At 41.1% G+C, this 18,872-nt stretch overlaps 1 protein-coding gene across 1 annotated transcript in view; it reads right to left on the bottom strand.

Annotated features, from left to right (window-relative positions):
- Positions 1-18,657, bottom strand: part of COMMD1 (copper metabolism domain containing 1) — a 67,901-nt gene extending 49,244 nt beyond the window's left edge. Inside the window, exon 1 of the mRNA XM_064647719.1 lies at positions 18,436-18,657. Within this exon, the coding sequence (XP_064503789.1) occupies positions 18,436-18,624 (189 nt within the window). The 5' untranslated portion in view covers positions 18,625-18,657. The remainder of the gene's footprint in view (positions 1-18,435) is intronic.
- Positions 18,658-18,872: the final 215 nt, after the last annotated feature.

Genomic DNA, 18,872 nt, shown 5'->3' on the forward strand with positions numbered 1-18,872 from the left:
TGGGTTATGCAAATAACCCGACAACTTTCATTAAAACTCAATTTGCAAGTGTTCTACTACTTATCCCAGATTCCTGCCTCAAAACAGCTGGAGGGTAGTGGAACAGTAACAGCCATGAGGGAACTGGGAGAGCCTTTGGGAATGCAATACTGGTACAGGATAGCAAGGAGGCTTCTCACTGTCTGCCTGGCCCTTTCCTCACTGTGCCCTAGGCATACCCACGCTGCACCAGCAATGCAGGCTCTGCAGCACCACGAGCACGAGTCTTTCAAGGGAAAGCCCATGTGCATGGAAAAACGCAAAACTGCATTTTTTCATCTATATTAATATACATATAAGGCCGAAAAAAGCCTTTAAAATGCAACTGCAGTGTCTTCTGGAGTGTTGGTGAACTTTGTTAAGGATAAACACTTGTGTTTTGCAATGGAGTGGATGGGGTCATTTACTCTCCCCCCTGTGCAGCAACAGAAACTATTATTCTTCTTAAACCCCCTTTTTATATAGATATCCAGTTTTTCTATCTATTTTGCCTGGTAATCCCACAGCCTTATATTTGCATTGCCTAAGTGGCAATGGTTGCTACATATGGCCATGAAGGGAGGGGAAGTCAGGAGGTGGAGAGAGGGAAGTGTGGGTTAAGTTTCCTCATTGTAGTTTCAAGTAAACGCTTTTGCTTAATTTTCCACACCAAACAGATGCAGCTTATCCAAAATGAACACATCACCTCCAAGCACGTGCTGATATGGAGCACAGCAAGGTGAAGTACGGCCAATCCTTGGGATTTGCCTCGATTTAATCCTCCTTGACATGGTATTGCTGCTGCTGACTTCTCCTCCGTGAATTCAGGGAAGTAAGATCTCCTTCTCGTGAGCCAAGGGGGTGACATCAGGTGGCTTTTGGCCGGACACACACTCTGTGCTCTCACACTGCTTGTCTGCAAAACCTGGGCAGTGCTTATCTGAAAACTGAAGCAGTTGTAGTGTTTTTTTTAAAAGGGATGAGCTGCCTTGCCTTGCTTTCACAATAGATTAGCTGCCATCTGGTACGTGACTGAGAAAAGAAATGGCAATCAACACTAGAAGTAAACCCTCAGCTGTATCAAGGTTCCAGCTTCATAGGAGCATCCATGAATTTATTATAAAATTTGAGGTGGCTTGTGCACTGCTTTGTCTTTTCTAGAGGGCACCTGACATATCAGTACATAGCATTTGCTTTATACTGAAAATATTTAACCTAACAGGTAATTATCCTGTACTAACTAATTATGCTGTAAATGAAAAAAGCACTTCTTTTCACTTTCAAAAGAAAAGCTATTTAGACTTACAGTCCTTTCCTACATCCACGCCTTACAGGAACAGGACTGTCTATTAACAGCAGTGTGGAATATTTCTGGCTTAACACTCTTCACATCACTACATCTGTGTGGGGATCTGTTTGCGTGTTGTGTGACACCAACTGCTGCTTGTGTACATCTTTTGTGTTGGTTTAGTTGAACGGGGGGGAGGACTGGAGGTGAATCAACAAGCACAGAGCCCAGCACCTTATGTAAGCCCTGCCAAGATCAAGCTGAGATGCAGACTTTCTTCTCAGTTCAGCTGTGCAGAAAATTGCCTTCTGTTTTATTCCTGTGCAGAAACCAAGAACATAAACTGTGTCCTCTGCACTGAATGATGCAAAGGTACCAGGGAGAAACAGCTCATCTGCATTAAATACGAACCTAATGCAGATTCATGGTCATACCAAGTAACCCTTTTCTAGACTTGATTTTATAACCTTTAAATATTTCACATTTGTAATTCTTTCGGATTTTTTTTAACCCACACTCTTCACAACAACTCCTTTTGCAAGAAGCAGCAAGATTCCTGGTGATGCCTTAAGGTCCATCTGGTTTTCTGATTTTTCTAATTTTTATAAGTTTTGTAAGTAGTTATATAGCAGAAGTAGATTTAGAAGCAGCAGCATTTCATTCCTTTACCCGTAACACAGAAGCTACATAGATTACCAACCCTCTAACCCCATTCTATACTCCCCACATCAATTCTACCCCTGGATTCCATTAGAACATGTTTAGTCTCAGACTCTAAGATAGGCCTGTTCTGTTTGGAGAATGCTTGTATCTTGGCCTAAACTGCAGAGTGCAGTCAAACTCTGGGCAACTATGTGCCCCCTGTACCCAGAAGAAGATGAAGATTGATGAAGAGAGGGTCCCAAAAAGCCCCCGCCTCAATTCCCCAGGGCTGGGCCGGGGGTGGTTCAGGGCAAAAGCCACAGGGTGGGAAAACCTCGGATTGGACAGGGAGTATTATAAATTGTAACATCCGAGACAGGGGGACCCTTGCGTCTTGTAATCTTATGCCCCACAGGCACAAATTAAAACCCTTCCCTTATCTCACCTTCAAAACTAAATTGCCTCGGAGTTTTTTTCTCCCTGAATTTTCTTTTAGGCATCACTGGCAGTGCTCTGCTAAACTGATAAAAAGCCACAGACACACAAACCTTATTGTGCTTGATATGTAATAGAAATCTGAATTTGAAGTGTATCCGAAAGATGACCAAACTTGCAGTTTTAAAGCATAAAAAAGGTAAAACAATATTACTGGGGCTGATACAGGTCAGTTCAACCTGGCTGTTTGGTGAAGATCGTCAACAGATTGACAATTAGTTAAGATGTAGTGTGAGCTAAATTTAAAAACTCTGTACCTTTATGCATTAAAAGCACCCTGACATAATTTGCTACCAAAATACTGTCACATAAAACAGAGGAGGGAAACCATGTAAGATAATTAGTAATCACTTCTATCTCTCCCTCTTGCACACGTCCACACAATGTGGATTTATACTGTACACACATAAGAAACTTGCTGTACACAGCTAAGAAACCAAAAGATAATAACCATAACTGTATTTTGGTGGAATATGTATCAGATAATGCATACTTTAAATAATATGTTCTTGTAGTCCATAGTTCAGGGCTAGAATATCTCTCTTCTTGGAAGTATGACTACTACTTAAAAAATCCTTTAAGAAAAATTAACTGGAAGTGGGTACAAACAATCAGTAAGTTATACTTTGATACAGCTGCATGAAGACATTAATGAAGATATATTTTCTTTGAAATTCCTCAATGAAACCCACCAGCTGTAATGGTTTTCAAGTCACATAAGAACAGCAACTAATTTTAATATTCTTTTTCATCTTAACTTGGAAACATTTCACTGTGGACAAAGAATGAGAGAACAATTAAAGTCTTTGCTGATCTTTATTGCATGAACACTTATATAATTCATTTTATATACATGTGTAGTTCTACTCTATTGCTCATATGAAGGGCCACAGTTCAGACTTTTTTTAAGTTTGAGGAAATCTTTTAATTTAACTTGAAAAAAATTATATTTCCAGTCATACTCTGTATAGCATTACAAACAGTTCTTTCTATTACTTTTAACAGTGCTCATTTTTTACACAGAATATCAAATTACAGTGAATACATCTCATTGATATTTCTAAGGATTAACTTAAAGTTAGAACACGAGTGATTCTTCTGTGCTTGTAATTAGAGACAGATAAAATATATCTGATTATAAATCTCCCTCTCATGCTATCAAGCCCTAGGAGCTTCAGAGGAGCATTTATCACTACCAGGACAATGACCAGCTGTTGTCCAGCTCCCATTGCCATGGTAAAGATTGTTTTATTGCTGGAAGTAAACAACACATGCACAGTCCAGCATTACAACTGGAAAATTCGCAGTACTTAAAGGTGTTGAAACCTGTTTCATCCATCTGCTCCTCCAGCTGAATCACTGTCAGCATTGGTTCTAGAGGGATGCATCTTATTGATGCCAATTACTTAGTCCAGACAGACCTTAAAGTGCAGAATCTGCTGCTGTACTGTGAGTCACTGTACTGTTAGTGACACAGGTCACTGTATTATAAAGACTTTATATTCTGAGCTAAGTGTGTGTACACGGAGATCCTGCCTCAGTTGCTTCCCACCTTCTCTCTTCAGCAGTCTCCACTGAGCACTTTTGCAATATATTATCAACAGCCCCCTTTTTATTTACAGATTGTCTCATCCCTATGCAGTTCTACAACATGTCAAGAAACGCTGTGTTAGAAGTATGACCCCGAGAGAAGAAAGTTATATAGGACTTAATTCCAATTTTTATTGGTAATCACAAGTAATCTACCATTTCAGCACAGAAATCCTACCCTCAGCAACTGGCAATCCCTTTCTTTCCAGATGCTTTTTAACAGAGGAAAGAGTTTTGGTCATACTGAATTCTCCTTGTGTTCACCTTCAACACATACCCACCATATCTCCAAATATAATTCAGCCAACAAAAATATGACTTCCAATACTATTTCCTTCATGAAACAATATTTGACAATCTGGAGAGTTTTGTATTAGCTTAATTAGATCCACTAGACATGTGCCTTGGTACACAGAACAGGAAAACAGACCTAAATTCATTATCTCTTCTGAGAAATAAAACCCGACAAGCACGCAATACTAGGGAGAAACAAGAACTGGTGAAACACACTGGGGAAAAAAGAACACAGAAAGAAAACATTACTGGTCAACCATCACAGAAGAGCTCCAAGAGCTGGACATGCCATCATGTGTAGGCATTTCCACCACCTGACTCTCAAAATTGCAGGCTGCTGCCAGCCTGTAGCACAAAGGTCAGGAAAACAAACAATTCAGTGCCATGTACCATATTACTAAACTTGCCTCTTCAGGTTTCTGGGAGGTGGGGGTAAGAGGCTTCTCCTGTACCACAATCCTTGTAATTCATATGCTTTTAGAAATGTAACCTTGAAATCCCAGGAACACATGCAGGGAGAGGGGGAACCAGCTGCAGACAGGAGGAACACGCCAAGGAACCCCGCTCAGCCAAACACCTTGATCACACAAAGCCAATTCTTGTTAACATCAAGATGTATTTCTTTCACTCATCACCCTTAGAAGAAAACCTTTACTGGATTTGGGGCAAGCAGGGGATGCCTGCTGCATTTAGGGGAGGAACAGGAGCAGCTCTCATCATCCTTGGGCACAACAGCACCCGTGAATCCTGGTGACTCTGCTGTTTGTCAGAGTCGGCCCAGCCTGTTCTGCTGCAAAACAGTGGTTTCAGACAGGAGGAATCCAAGATCTTCGCAATCCTGTGGTTTCTGGGTTTTCCTTTGTGAGTACGTACTAACCAGACTCTCCCAAGGGCTGCAGAGATATCCAGCCCTGTCACAAATGAGCTGTTCCCACAGATGTTCCCTGAATATTAGTCCAGTGGACTTTCCCACATTTCTGGAGACAGTGGAAGTTTTCAACTACTTGGTAGGTTGTGCCTCACAAACACTGTTTACTAAAGTCCAAGAGCTCTCCTGAGAGTTGGAATTAAGATAAAATTAGATACAACAGCCTGCTTTGTCTGCACTTGAAAGTGGGGATCCATCTTTTGGAAAAAAACCCCAAATACTAAAGGCTTCTACACCCCCTGCAAACTTGTAAGTCAGAAATCACTAGTGACCTTAACAATACACTTAGTATTTCTACATCAAAGTAGAAAGATTTTCATCTTTAAGTCTTCATTCTAATCCATGGGCAGTCACACAAATTTCTTTTATTCAGGTTCCATACTATGTCTCAATATTAATTTCTTGCCTCTTACGCAGCTGTAATACACAGCTAAAAGTGAAATACACAGCTAAAAGTGAAATGAAACAGTTTGCTAACAGAAACGAGCTAACTGTGAACCATTAAGAGGTTAATAATACATACATTGTTTAAACCCCATAGCTTACTTTTTTCTACTATGTAATAGATCTTCTCCAACAACTATTTTTTATTCCAACCTTTTGATTCATTGCCAAGGAGGCACTAGCCAGGTCAACAGATGCTCGGTAGACTTGTAAATACTGTTAAATTTGACTTCTGATTTTCATCAAGCTTTCTTCTTGGATGGGGGGACTCGCAACACTCACCAACAAAAAAATTATTTACTGCTACTGCAGATGGGGAAAACGTGTGTGTATGATGAAGTTTCAGGCAAAATGACATCCTTCCTGCATTTTTGATCTTATTAAGCTTGATTCCACCCAGATGTGTCAACTGTGTATATGGAAGATAAAACTTTTCTCAATGGATCACTTCCACTCTTCTTGATTGACTCCTCCATTTTCTCTCCCACAATTCCCAGGTTCCCACCAAGCAGAAATCCCCTAAACCCCATCTTAATTTTTTTTTGCTCAAGCTCACCAAACTCAATGTTCTCTGTTAATATTACTTTTTTGTTTGAACAAGAAGTTCAATCACAGGGAAGTAGATATTCAGCTATTTTTGACCTAGCTTACCATTGAATGCAAAAGAAATCTCAGCATTAGTTTTTAAAAGAATGTGAAGCGACCACATTTTTTCCCTCTGCCTCTGCCATTAGTCTGCCAGATACGACCAGTTTGAACTCGTCATTTCAAAAAACACCACTTCCTAAATTTATTTGCAGAAGGTGTCATTTTTCTGCGGTGTGAAGACTCATTTGATGACAAAGGAGGATGCAAGGTTGATTAAAACAGGCAGCCACCAGATAAACTGCAACCTGAGCCCTCCTCCCGCAGTCAGATCGCGCTTCCCGGAAAGCTGCTGTGCTGAGCTCCAAAAAGTGGCTCCCTCACTCCAGGCCGATCCCAGAAAACATCTTTAGCTGAAGGAAAACTGAGAATCATTGGGATTACTCTGTCTGAGCCTACTCTGTCTAGGCTTTATACCACTTACAAACCAAGAATAAATAATAATAAAACCAGAATAAGCTCTCTAATACCACCAGTCATAGGCAGATATCCAAGAGATGCCTCCATACTCAGATTATGAATAGATACTAAAAGCTTAAATTTTAAGCAATAAACATGAAAAAAAAAAGCACCAGCCCTTTCTTCCTGAATAAGTTTTCAAACTACATATATTAAAATAGAAAGAGGAAAAGTTATACAAGACAAAAGGCAATGGAAAGTGCTTCTCAGAGAGCACAGATAGGCGTTGGACACACTGGAGAAGATAAAACAGGGTACCAAAAAAATAGGGAAATGTTCTATTAATAGCAGATATACTTGTACCTACAAGGGTGAAATGGGATTAAAAATATAAACATATTAAAATTAAAAATATAAATGTAAATTGTCCACCCCGGACTGTACTCTAATGAATTATAGCAAACAAAATCCCAAGATTTGCTATCAGTTTTCTCCCCACTGAAGTCCAATTCTTTGCTGTGGTTTAGAAAGTATTTTGTCACTTGGGGTGGAGGCAAAGAAATGTCACATTTCCAGTAGTTCTTAAACATGCAGCCATATCACAGACAAGTTTGAGAGGTTCAACCTTTTTCAAAATGAATGTGCGAGCACATGTGCTCCCTGAACTGTGCTTCAGCAGAAAGGAGTTGTTTTCCTGGAGAACACATAAATCTTTGTAGGTTAAACCATTTTAGACTGAATAATGTCTTCTTCAGTCCTCCTGAAGGACCTGGATTCAGAAATAAGAACTCTCAACACATGGAAAGCCATCTAATGCAGTATTGCCAAAGACAAAGAGGAAAATAAAGGACAGAAAGAAATCCAGACAGGACAGAAAATACTAGATGGTAAATAAAAAAAAAAAAAATTAAGGGAGGGAGTAAAAGCAGGAAAAGAGAGACAGACACAGTGACAGTCCTGGAACTGATGACATGACCTGTTGTTCCCTTAAGAGACCACACAGTCAACTTTTTTTTCTCCTTCTCTGCTCTCTTACAATGAAAGAGGACTGTGTTTATCAGGTTTCTATAATCATTCTGGGAAAATTACTTACTGCTGCAGACTATTGCTTCATGTTTAATCTCGTTTCACTTAGGAGAGTTAAAAATAGAAGCTGGAGCAGTTCACATTTTGAAGACATGGAAAAAAAAATGTTGTAGCCCTACCCTGAGAGCAGTAATGGTGCAAACATTAGCAGAGCTTATTGGAGCTTTGCAGGCACTGATCCTGTCAGTGAAATCAGCAAAAACTTTATTATGAACCAAGATCAGAAATACAATTAGTATCACAAATTAAATTTTCATTTTACTCCGTGTGTCTTGATTGTTTGCATCTTAAAGGTTAATGATTAACTCAGCTCATTTGTCTCTTGGTTTATATTTGGACATCAGCTTTGCTTTATAGCAAAGCACAGATGCTCTAGCAGTGAATAACATGAACTACATGAGTCTCACCTCTCCACTCTAGGATGTCTTGCCATAGACACCATTTTGGAGCCAAACTCTGACTTCAGGCTCTGCTGTCCCTCCTTTCACAGCACTTTTGTATATTATCTGTACTATTCTGGGCAGCAGCTAGAGTTGCATTTCCTACCTGGAAGGAGAAGGATTTCTGCACTCCCAGACCAGGCTGGGAGCACATCACTGCCTTAGCCCAGACACGTTTCACAGCAGCAAGTGAAGGAGACAAGTTTACAGACTACACTGTTTCATGGGAAGCAAGCAAGAGTGCTCTGCCAACTGGTCATTCATCACCTACTTTGACAACTCGTGTTACATGCTGACAGGTTTGACAGGCGAGAGGGAAGCTTCCAGTCTCAGGATACCAGCAGGCAGGTCTTCCTTTCGGCACAGATAAAATACTTTTCCCTCCTGTCGGCTCAGTGAAACACAAAACATGTTCCCCAAACCAGTGGCAGACATGGTGGTTCTTAACAGTTGAGCCTTTATGAGGAGAAAGGAGCAACAGGTCAAACTCTTCAGCAGAGAAATCACAACTGTAAAGGTCCCTGCTACACCCTGGTTGCTGGAAATAACACCTGACTGAGAACAAAGCCCAGACTAGGGAGCTCTGAAGAAAATCATCCCTCACTTTCCCATAAAGATTTAGTTGTGATTTCCTGTATCAAAAATAATCTTTGCACCAAATGTAATAAATGGTTTTGGGGAAAAAAAAAAGCTAAACACTTAATGAAACAGCTATCAATCAAAGTATTCTCCAATAGAACCACATTAAATATTAATGACTGCTTTGATTACCCCATGGGGGGGTTTCTATTTCTATCATCTATCAGCAGAGCTGGCCAAGTCATCAAGTTTTCCATGAAGCTTGTAGGAACAACTCAACACCCCTGTGCCTCCACAGACAACATGTATAGTGTTCTGGGGAGCTGCAGGTGCACAACTGTGGTTTGCAGAGACACCCCATCACAGAAAACTGTCTGGTGCCAAAAAAAAATCTGGCTTTAGATTTCACCATTGCAGGCCTTAACAGCTAAAAGCTTCAGCACTCAATTGCTCCATGACACTGCAGCCTATGGCATTAAAAAGAATTCAATTAATTCTTCCCAGGGCTTTTCTTTGGCTTTTAGTCAAATTGGGGGCTACTCATCTGATAAACCCCCTACCACTTGCCCACATGAGCCAGAAAATTCCTCTAATGCTTTCTTTTCATTATGAGACTTTTTATAGATTTCCTGACATGTCATCAACTGACATGTCATAAAATGAACAAAAGCACTCTCCTTGCCAAGCAAGGAACAACTGACACTCTTCTAACCTGGTTCACAACAAGCCAGAGCCAGATCCCTCTGTTTCCATCGTTCAAGAGACTTTATACAACAGACACCCAACAGAGGCACCTACAAACACACTCATGTACAAGAGGCACGTCCAGCAAACAATGGGGAAAGGGCCCTTCTGCAAAGTTGCATCAGCTGCTCATGCTTTGGGCTCCTTAAAGCCCTCAGGAGAGGACCTTCTTGGAGGTCTCACGGGGTCTGAAGCACAGCATAACAATCTCTGACCTCTTGAGGACCCATGAGGAATTCACAGCTCTGGAATCCAAGCATCCACACCGTAAGCAAAGCACAGGACCATACTGTCATAACCCAACCAGCCTCAGAGCCACAGCTTGTCATGTTCATCCTAGGGAATGTACAAACCCCAAGTATCACTAAATGGCTTTAGAAGGGCACTTCTGACCTCTCTTCTTATCTCCACATTCCTGCAGACACACTTTGTAAACACATATGTGTGAGCACCAGATCTGACCATCTACTAAAGTCATAGCACACATGTAAATGTGCCCTTTCTTCTTCCACAGAAAAAGGGAGTTATGAATATTTTTCTCACTTCAAAAAAAGGTAAAAATTTAGTTTAATTAAAAAAAAATCACAACTAATTCAAATATATAAAATTTTTCTACCACGTGACCATGTAAAACTAAAGGGTACTTATACAAACAGCTTGTTAGAACAGAATATAAACTACTCTTGCACCAGAAAAGACAAAAAGAGTATAAGAGAAGAGCACATCTGATGTGACAGTCTGAAGAGAGACAACAAAGCCATGTGTAAATGTCAGACAAGGAGTAAAAATGCCAGTTGATTACTTGCCTTTTAAACAGATACTATTTCAGTGCCTGCATATATCTTCAAAACATACTTCATAATCCTGACATCACAGTTCATAGAGACTGCAAAGAAAGGGAAAGAAAAACTACCCACCAAGCTGAGGTAGAAATCTTTCGGCAGAGATCCCAAAACATCTCAACCAGGAAAAAATCTAACCTTATTTGGAAAAAACACAGATTTCACCCAAACTATATTTGTATTGCCACTTTTTATTGTTTGAGGAGAGAGGGAGATGTAAAAAAGCATGCTCTCAAAAACAGATTAACATATGCAAACTGACAAAATTACAAAAAAATATTTTAAAAGGAATTGGAAAAACAGTTTAAGTCTAAAAATTGTTTGGACAAGTTGGCTATTATTCCTACATTTTCTCTGCTTAGTATATTTTATGTCTTCTTTCCACGAGATTCTGCTGTAATCTATTTTTACTTACATGAAATCACATACAAACCAGCATTATTAAGAGAATAATGCCAAAGAATTAGAGGTATAAAAAAAATGTATTCCAAGATCACTGTCACCTTTAGAAGTGAAACATGCAGCCCTCAAGCACAGCAGATACAGAGATATTGAACTCCACCAGGAACTGAGGAGGAGGAGGGAGTCATAGGCTTGCTATACAACTCTAAAACTACCAACTTTATAAAGGACTGAAAACTCTGAATTAGACCTTGGGTTGGCAACCAGAACCAGGTGCTCGTGCATTGTAAACAAAGAAAAAGGTAAATCCCACTTATTTTGTTGAAACAGTCCAATTTTTAAAGCACTGGATGACTAAAATAAGTATAGGATGATTTGGTTTCCTCTTATATGACCATTATATACAACGGTACACAATTATGGGAAACTACTGTGCTTAAGCTTCAGGTGTTCAGAATAAATAACAAAAATGCACCCTCCCCCAAAAAACCAACCACAAACCAAAACAAACCCCACAAAACCCAACCAACCAACCAATCAGTTTGGTTTTCCCAATAATGAACTCCTAATCCTTCACAATGGAGGCCATTCATGTGCCACTCAGTTCTGACTTACTCCATATATTAAATCCTTTTCTTTTTAAATTTATACTGTGAAAGCATATGTTTATAATGATAAATACAAAATTAAAAAAGAGGATATTTTAGGCCCTGCCTTTGAAGAAAGTCCCTTACTTCATCTTGTTATAAAACAAATGATCCCCCAGGGATGAACCTGGAGCCCTCTCAGGAGGCTGCAGTTGACCTTTCCTGCCCAGGGAGGCTCCTGGAGAACCAGACTGGGCATTCTGATCACAGCTCAAGTTGCTGGACCTTCTTACCTGACAACTTCTGCCCCATGGGGCTCAATGGCTAAAACATCAGTGAACAAAAGACTTCATGTAACAATTGCAGCACCTGCTATTTTGTGCCACTAGTGCTTTTCCTTTTTTTTTTTTAATTAAGTAAACTGTTGAAAAAAATCAACATCATCCAAACATGTTGAAGAGTTCAGGCTCCATCATATTTGGTCACCAGACTGGAGGAAATCCAGAGTACAAGCTGCAAAATGGAATAATTCCAGCCACACAACTGGATTCTAGTCACACAATATGAAATTTTTGGTCTTGTCAGCATTTTTTTTTAAACAAGTTGTTGGATATACTGCATCCAGTTGCTACACACCAGTAGAGTCAAAAACCTAAAGTATATCATCCCAAGACTGCAGCTGCAAGTGTTACTGGAAATGAAGAATTTCAGATGTTCAGCTTGTAAAAAGGTTGACTCATAAGTGTCATCCAAATTTCCTTTTCATACCCTAGCTGTGAACTTCGCTGGCTCAAGTGAATACCACAGCTCTTGCACCTTTGATAGGGTGTTACTCAATCTGTTAACAGCTCTTTCTGTTGCTCTCTTCTTGTTCTGAACTTTCTGGGAAAGGAGGACATATATGTGAGCAGAGAAGATTATTCTCACGCAAACGTAAAGGATCCATTGACTAGTCTTTTTTCCTAATAAGATTAATCCTTATCTGCAATGAAAAAAGATATGTGTATCTGAAGAAAGAAAGAAGTCTATTATCTGCTCAGCTGTGTGGCAGCCCCTCACGAGACCAACAAGGTTGAAATTAGTATTTTTACTTCATTGCCAACATCAGTTGGCTCCTGGAGCAAGCAAGAATTAACCTTCCTTCACACCAGTTGTAAGAGACACCATTTTTAAAGTATCATGTAAAAAAGAATATAATTTCAGTGTACAGCTTTTCCTTTTAGTCTTCAGCCATCAAACTGAAGATAAGACGACTCAAGTTCTCCTCTTTTCATAAAAGAGGAAAGACAACTTATACTGGTCCAGAAACTCACCAGTGCTGAGATGATGGCAATGAACTTCATTACCCTCTTAAGCATTTTCCACACACTTTAGGAAATAGGGAAGGGAGCATTAGTGTTACTGAAATAAAGGTATGAAACCACATGTGAAGCCTAGGGGAGTCTTTCTCCCTTTTCAAATATATTCCATACAGCATGTGTTTGATGAATACTAATTAGGTATAGTAGAAGCATTTAATTTGGAGCAATGGTCTTCAAAGGCAAGATCCGACTCCCTATTCTTCAATCAGAGCAGACTCTTATTAAGGTCAAGAGAAACACTGCAGGGATCAGACTGGACTAATGAATTTCAGTATAATTAATGCACTTGCCTTTCTGTGCCTGCACACACATATATACAGAGCACGTGCTAATCACAGACACACATATGTGTAACTTATGCTAGTCATACCTGTAGGGTTTGGGGTTTTTGAGAAATGAGGAGTACATCCAAAGCTTGCTGGTGTCACTAATGATGAAAATGCTATTTACTTGCAGAAGTTCTGCAAACGCAACAAACTAAACCACGCATTTGGATGGGAAAGTGGAAATCAACAGGACAGGAAGCATTGCCACCTCCAGGGAATTCCAACTTCTCAGCAGCACACTGTTCTGGAAGTCTATTAACTGGCAATTATCAGATTTCAAATGCAGCAGGGGCATTTTAAAACTCAAAGGTAACGAAGAGACATTACAAACATGAAGAGCTAGTACTGATCTGTCTACTCTAGACATAGATGGAGCAGCCCCCACCTCCACAGCTGGAACAAAGCAACTACATCTCTACTTACAGACATATAATCAACACTGTAATTGAGGAAAAACAGAGAGAGAGAGAGAGAGAGAGAGAGAGAGAGAGAGAGAGAGAGAGAGAGAGAGAGAGAGAGAGAGACACTTCCTTCTAGTTTGGGCAATACAGAGTTTACCACACTTATTACACATCAGTGATGCAGATCTGCCAACTTTTTAATTTACTGCTTTTCTGTAGGTAAGAATGTTTAAAAAAAATGCACCACAAAAGGTCAAGTAAACCATTAAACTCAAGGTGATCCACTTTCACTGAAGTGACACAGTTACAGCATACCACCTCTTTACAATCTCAAATGAAATGAGCCTTTCTGTCCATATTTGAGTTACAGAAAATACTACTTGTCAAATGAACGACATTACGAAGGTGGGATCCCTTCTATTTCTGCCTCCCTTCAGGATTGCACTTGTAGTTGCAGGGCAGCAGGAAGATTGTGAGATTTGTAATGTACAGACTCTTGTTCACACCCTGTTGTTTAAAACAACACTCCAATTCATACAGATCTGCTTGGGTGCAGAACACCACCACCCCCACGTCCCACAGTAACACCACCTTCCACACATCTCCTCAGTAATTACAGGAGCAATGAAAACTGCACTGCAATTGCAAAAGGCTTTAACGACACAAACCCTGACTTTTGCAACTCGAGAAATCACAGGAAGAGGAGTATTAACAAATCCATAAAGATGCAGGTACATTGCTCTTTCTAGCTGACACACTCAAGCAATAAATTGCTGCTCTGGGCAGTGAAGCACTGATCTTACAGCTCCTGGCAATGATCTTCAATCATTTTCTGCATCCAACCTTCCTCTCCAGTTCATTGTTTTCAAGTGTCTTCTCTCTCCACTTTATGCTAACTGCCAGCTGTCCCAGTCCTTATGTGAACTGACCATAAATACACAAACCTAAAATCTAAAATAACTCATATTGAAAGTACTAGGAAGAATGCTTTGGGATAGTACACATGCACATTTTCATCACTGCAATACAGTAGTGATGAAGTAAACATTACATTCAGGTAAACATTATATTTTCTACCCTCCTGAGACAATGCTGAAAACGGGAAAAGAAATTAAAAAAAAAAAAAGAAGAAATAACTGTGGGTTTATGGTTTATATGAAAATATAAAAATGAAAATGTATGCTTCAACACTAGACACTGCAGAGCTGGCAACTGAGCTGTGTTCAGATTAGTGAGCTACATAATAGTGGTGTTTCACTAAATTAAAAAAATAGGCTAGGATTTTTATGTAGTTGTTCCAAGCAAACATCAATTCAGATAATAATTTTCTTACATATGTCCAATTATGACACAGTAGACACTCCCTCCCTCCCAAAATTTTGTGCAAAGTTATTAATACATTTTCACCCAGCCCAGTAACAAATAGAATTATTCATAGTAAGCACAGTCATTTGCTAGAGTGAAAAGTATAACACTTACATAGGACACATTTGGGTAGAAAGCAGCTCATATGGACACAGTTGGCACTGCTGTACCAGCAACTTGTTTTCTTTTACCTGAATCAAGAAGAACAAGTATGCTCACCGAGTTCTCTCTCTAGTTAGTAGGCACAGGCACAACTGCAACTCTAAATGGAAGAAATCAAGCAGCCTCTCCTATTAACTCTTCCAAAATTACTTTTATCTCAGTCTTCAGACTGAAGCTGTTCTGTCTCTCAGCCTTGCAGAAGCCTGGACAACTGCAAAGTGCTCCCGAGCTCCTGGCAGAAATTGCTTCAGAAATTCTTGGCAGAAATGTTTCAGTTAGCAGAAATCCTGCTGAAGAAGATGCAAAGGCCTTTATATCCCCCACAACCGAGTGAACCTTACAACTGTTCTTCTGCTCTGACTTTTCACGTAAGGGCAGATCCCTTTTATGAAGATCAAATAGTCCCTTCCTTCTCAAACAGGGGTAGCAACGCTTTGGGAACTCCTCTCGAGGTCACAACAGCAACTTCATAGGGAAAGGACCACAGTCCCTAGCAGGAAAGGGACAATTTTTAGGGACAACACATGGTAAGAGCACACGGCAGCTTCCAAGGCACCCACAAGTTGCTCAGGCAACTCCAGAGCATTTTACACACCGAGAGATTTTATCCACTAGTCGCACTAATTTTTCTTCCACAAGCCTTTAGATAAGATTTTGATCAAAAGGTTTCTTATTCAACAGCTTTTCTCTGATGGTATGAAGAGAAGCAATCACCAGAAATAGCTTCAAGATGGGATTTACATACACTGTGTGTGCCACGGCACAGCAGGGCCCAGTAACCCAGACTGGCTGAAAACCAGTGGAATTAAACAGTAATCTGACAGAACTACCAGCACGATTCCTAATGAAAACCATCGAGGGAAGAGAGCAAGTGAATGTTAGGAAGTGCATACACAGAGCTCAGGTGCATCTTATATGTTGGATATCAGGCTCTTGGTTCCCACATATTATTTATGTAATCTGATTCATATTTTACCATTCACATACCAAGATATTTATTACAGATGGTAAAATCCTCGGTATTTGTGGGGGAATAAATTATAAATCAAATATATTAAAATATTTATAGTCCTCACGCTGAAATTTTTATTATTATTTAGCCTATGTACAGTTCATTCTGAAGCAGAAGAGTGAACTAGGGACACTTTCAACCCAGCAGCAAATGATCCCGTTCAACAAATGCAATAACTTACTGCCACCAAAAGGAAAACAGTGGGATTACTCCACATGTAAAGTAACCGTTACCAGTGGACTAATACTGTAAATTAAACTTATGTAAGAAGGAGACAAATTTAGTGTTTCAATCAGGATGAAGTAACATTTGAAAAACCAAAAAAAGCTGGGGGTGAGAATTTGCAAAAGCTGATCTCCCCCAGTTTCTCAATGTTTCGCAGCCTTACAGGACAGGAGGCTGGGAGGGATGAAGGCAGAGGGTAATAAAACGACTGACAGAACAACAATGAAGTCATACAGTTCTCCAGGGCCAGCCTTCCTAGGGCTTTATTCTACCTTCCAAGATATTCCACACAAGAAATAAGACTAAAAAAAAAAAAAAAAAGTAAATTGAATAAAAACCATGATTTCACTACAAGATAAATCTTGCGTTTTAGAAAGAGCTCAGATGATTCACACTCATTCAGCAGCTCTATGGACACCAAAGGAAACATCTGCAAAAAGTAGATCATAATGACATATTGTATAAATATAAAACCAGGACTATTCTATACATAATCCAGGGGAAAAACCCCCCACATTTAAATGCTTATTGACACTTTAGTGTCACTTATTCATCTCCATACTTCTCACAGGTGCCACGCTTTGCATAGGTGGAATGCAGAAGGGAACAGGAAAGTCCTTTGCCTTATTTATGCTCAGCTCTAGTAAAAGCAAGTAGTTGATTCATGGTACAGATCTGTGTTTGCTAATTAGAAGACATGAACTACTACAGCAATTAAGTCACAAGGGCAATGAACCTCTCTGCTTCTGACTGTCAAGAAGATGGATGTCAGAAAAAAAAAACCTCAAGAGACATGCATGAGGCATTATCCATCCCATCTAATTGAGGTGCCTTCAAAATGACCAGAAGGTCAAAAGATTGGTTTTTTTAGGATGCTCTAGAACAGAGGTGCTAAAAGTATACACATGACTTGGGTGTTACTTCAAGTTACCTGCTAGGAATAAGCCCCCCCAAAATCCATGCACCCTTGACATGAAGTTGTACAAAGTAGTCTGTGTATTGCTTAGCACAAAATTTCATCTTTAAAGCTGAACTGCAGATTTCAGTTATTTCCCGGGGATTTCATCCATAAGGAGATGAGAGGAGTGCTGGCCATGAAGACCATGAGACACACTTGGTAACAGTCAGATGCTAATTTACGTTGCAAGGTGTGAGTGACCTCGAGGAACACAACTGCCACCAGTTTTGCTTCTGAAGCAGCACACAGGGAACGTGATACCCTCTCCCCAACACACAGTTATCCTATTAAGCTACATGCCTATTTTACAACAATGGGTAAATATCCACAAAACTTTAATCACCTGTGTCTTCTGAATTAATATTATGTCCGGAGTATGACATCTCAACAGTGCTTGAATAAGATTTGCACTTGAGAGGAGGGAACGAAACAAGCCCACAGACAAAACCAGTCTCCAGTCCTACAAGAATCAATTTTTATTTTTCAGCTTTCATTAGAGGGTTTTCAGGGCATCATATGAACCTAATAATTAAATGAACCACGGAACCTCCATAAAAGCAGAAAACCAGTGCCAACATCCTCATCAAATTCCCAATCTGTCAATTACATTTAAAACTACCGACCGAGTTTATAAATCCAAAGAGGCCAAAGAGCCACGGATTCACCCACAAGGTGGCAGTGGCCACCCAAGGATTTAGCACCTAGAGGCTCCCTGAGCCACATCGAGCCGCCGGGAACTACACTACACCACACTACTCTCTTCTCGCCGAACGGAGCTCAAAATAAGATCCATTAAGGGAGAAGAACATCTTCTCCTCTCTTACACATAAACCAAAATCTGTTGTCTGTGTAAAACGGCTTGCTTCCGCCAAAACACAGTTTACTTGTAAGAAATCCGCAGTTCTCCTTAGAAACCTGAGGGTACTTATTTCCAAGGCTGTAGAACCCGAGTGTCGCCGTTACCCCTCCACAGCTCCTGAGGAGCGGCCGGAGAGTCCCGGCTGGGCAGGGCTGGGCTGGGCAGGCCTGGGTTAGGCTGGGTGGGGCTGGCCAGGCTCGGCCCCGCGCTGAGGGCGGCCGGTGTCCCCACAGAGGCAGCACCCGCGGCTCCGGCTGCCCCCAGAGCCCCACCGAGGACACCCGGAGGCCGAGGGAGCGGGTCCCCCTAGAGCGCGGCCCCTTCTCCGCCTCAGCGCCGGTACCTGGAGGAGGCCGCCCATCTTGGCGCGCAGGGCGCGGAACTCCTCCGGCGGCGCCTCGGGGTAGAGCTGCCCGCGCAGCAGCTCGTCGGTGACAGCGGCGTTGCCGTGGAAGGCGGCCTGGGCGATGCCGCCCAGGAGGGCGCTGAGGGGCCGGGAGCCCTCCGGCGGCGGCGGCTCCGGTGCCGCCATTGCGGGCAGGGGGGGGCGGGCCCGCCCGGGTACGGCGGCCGCGCGGGGACAGCCCCCGCCGCGCCGCGCCCACGCCCAGCTCCCCCAGGGGATGGATCACGCCCCCGGGAAGCGGATTGTAACCGTGGACCACCAGACACGCCAGCGGCTGGAGCATCCAAACGAATTTTATTTAACCACCGAGCCATTGTACATTTAACTTGGTACATTTAACTTGGTACATTTAACTTGGTACATTTAACTTGGTA

This window comes from Pseudopipra pipra, chromosome 3, assembly GCF_036250125.1.
Source record: "Pseudopipra pipra isolate bDixPip1 chromosome 3, bDixPip1.hap1, whole genome shotgun sequence".
Classification (NCBI taxonomy): domain Eukaryota; kingdom Metazoa; phylum Chordata; class Aves; order Passeriformes; family Pipridae; genus Pseudopipra; species Pseudopipra pipra.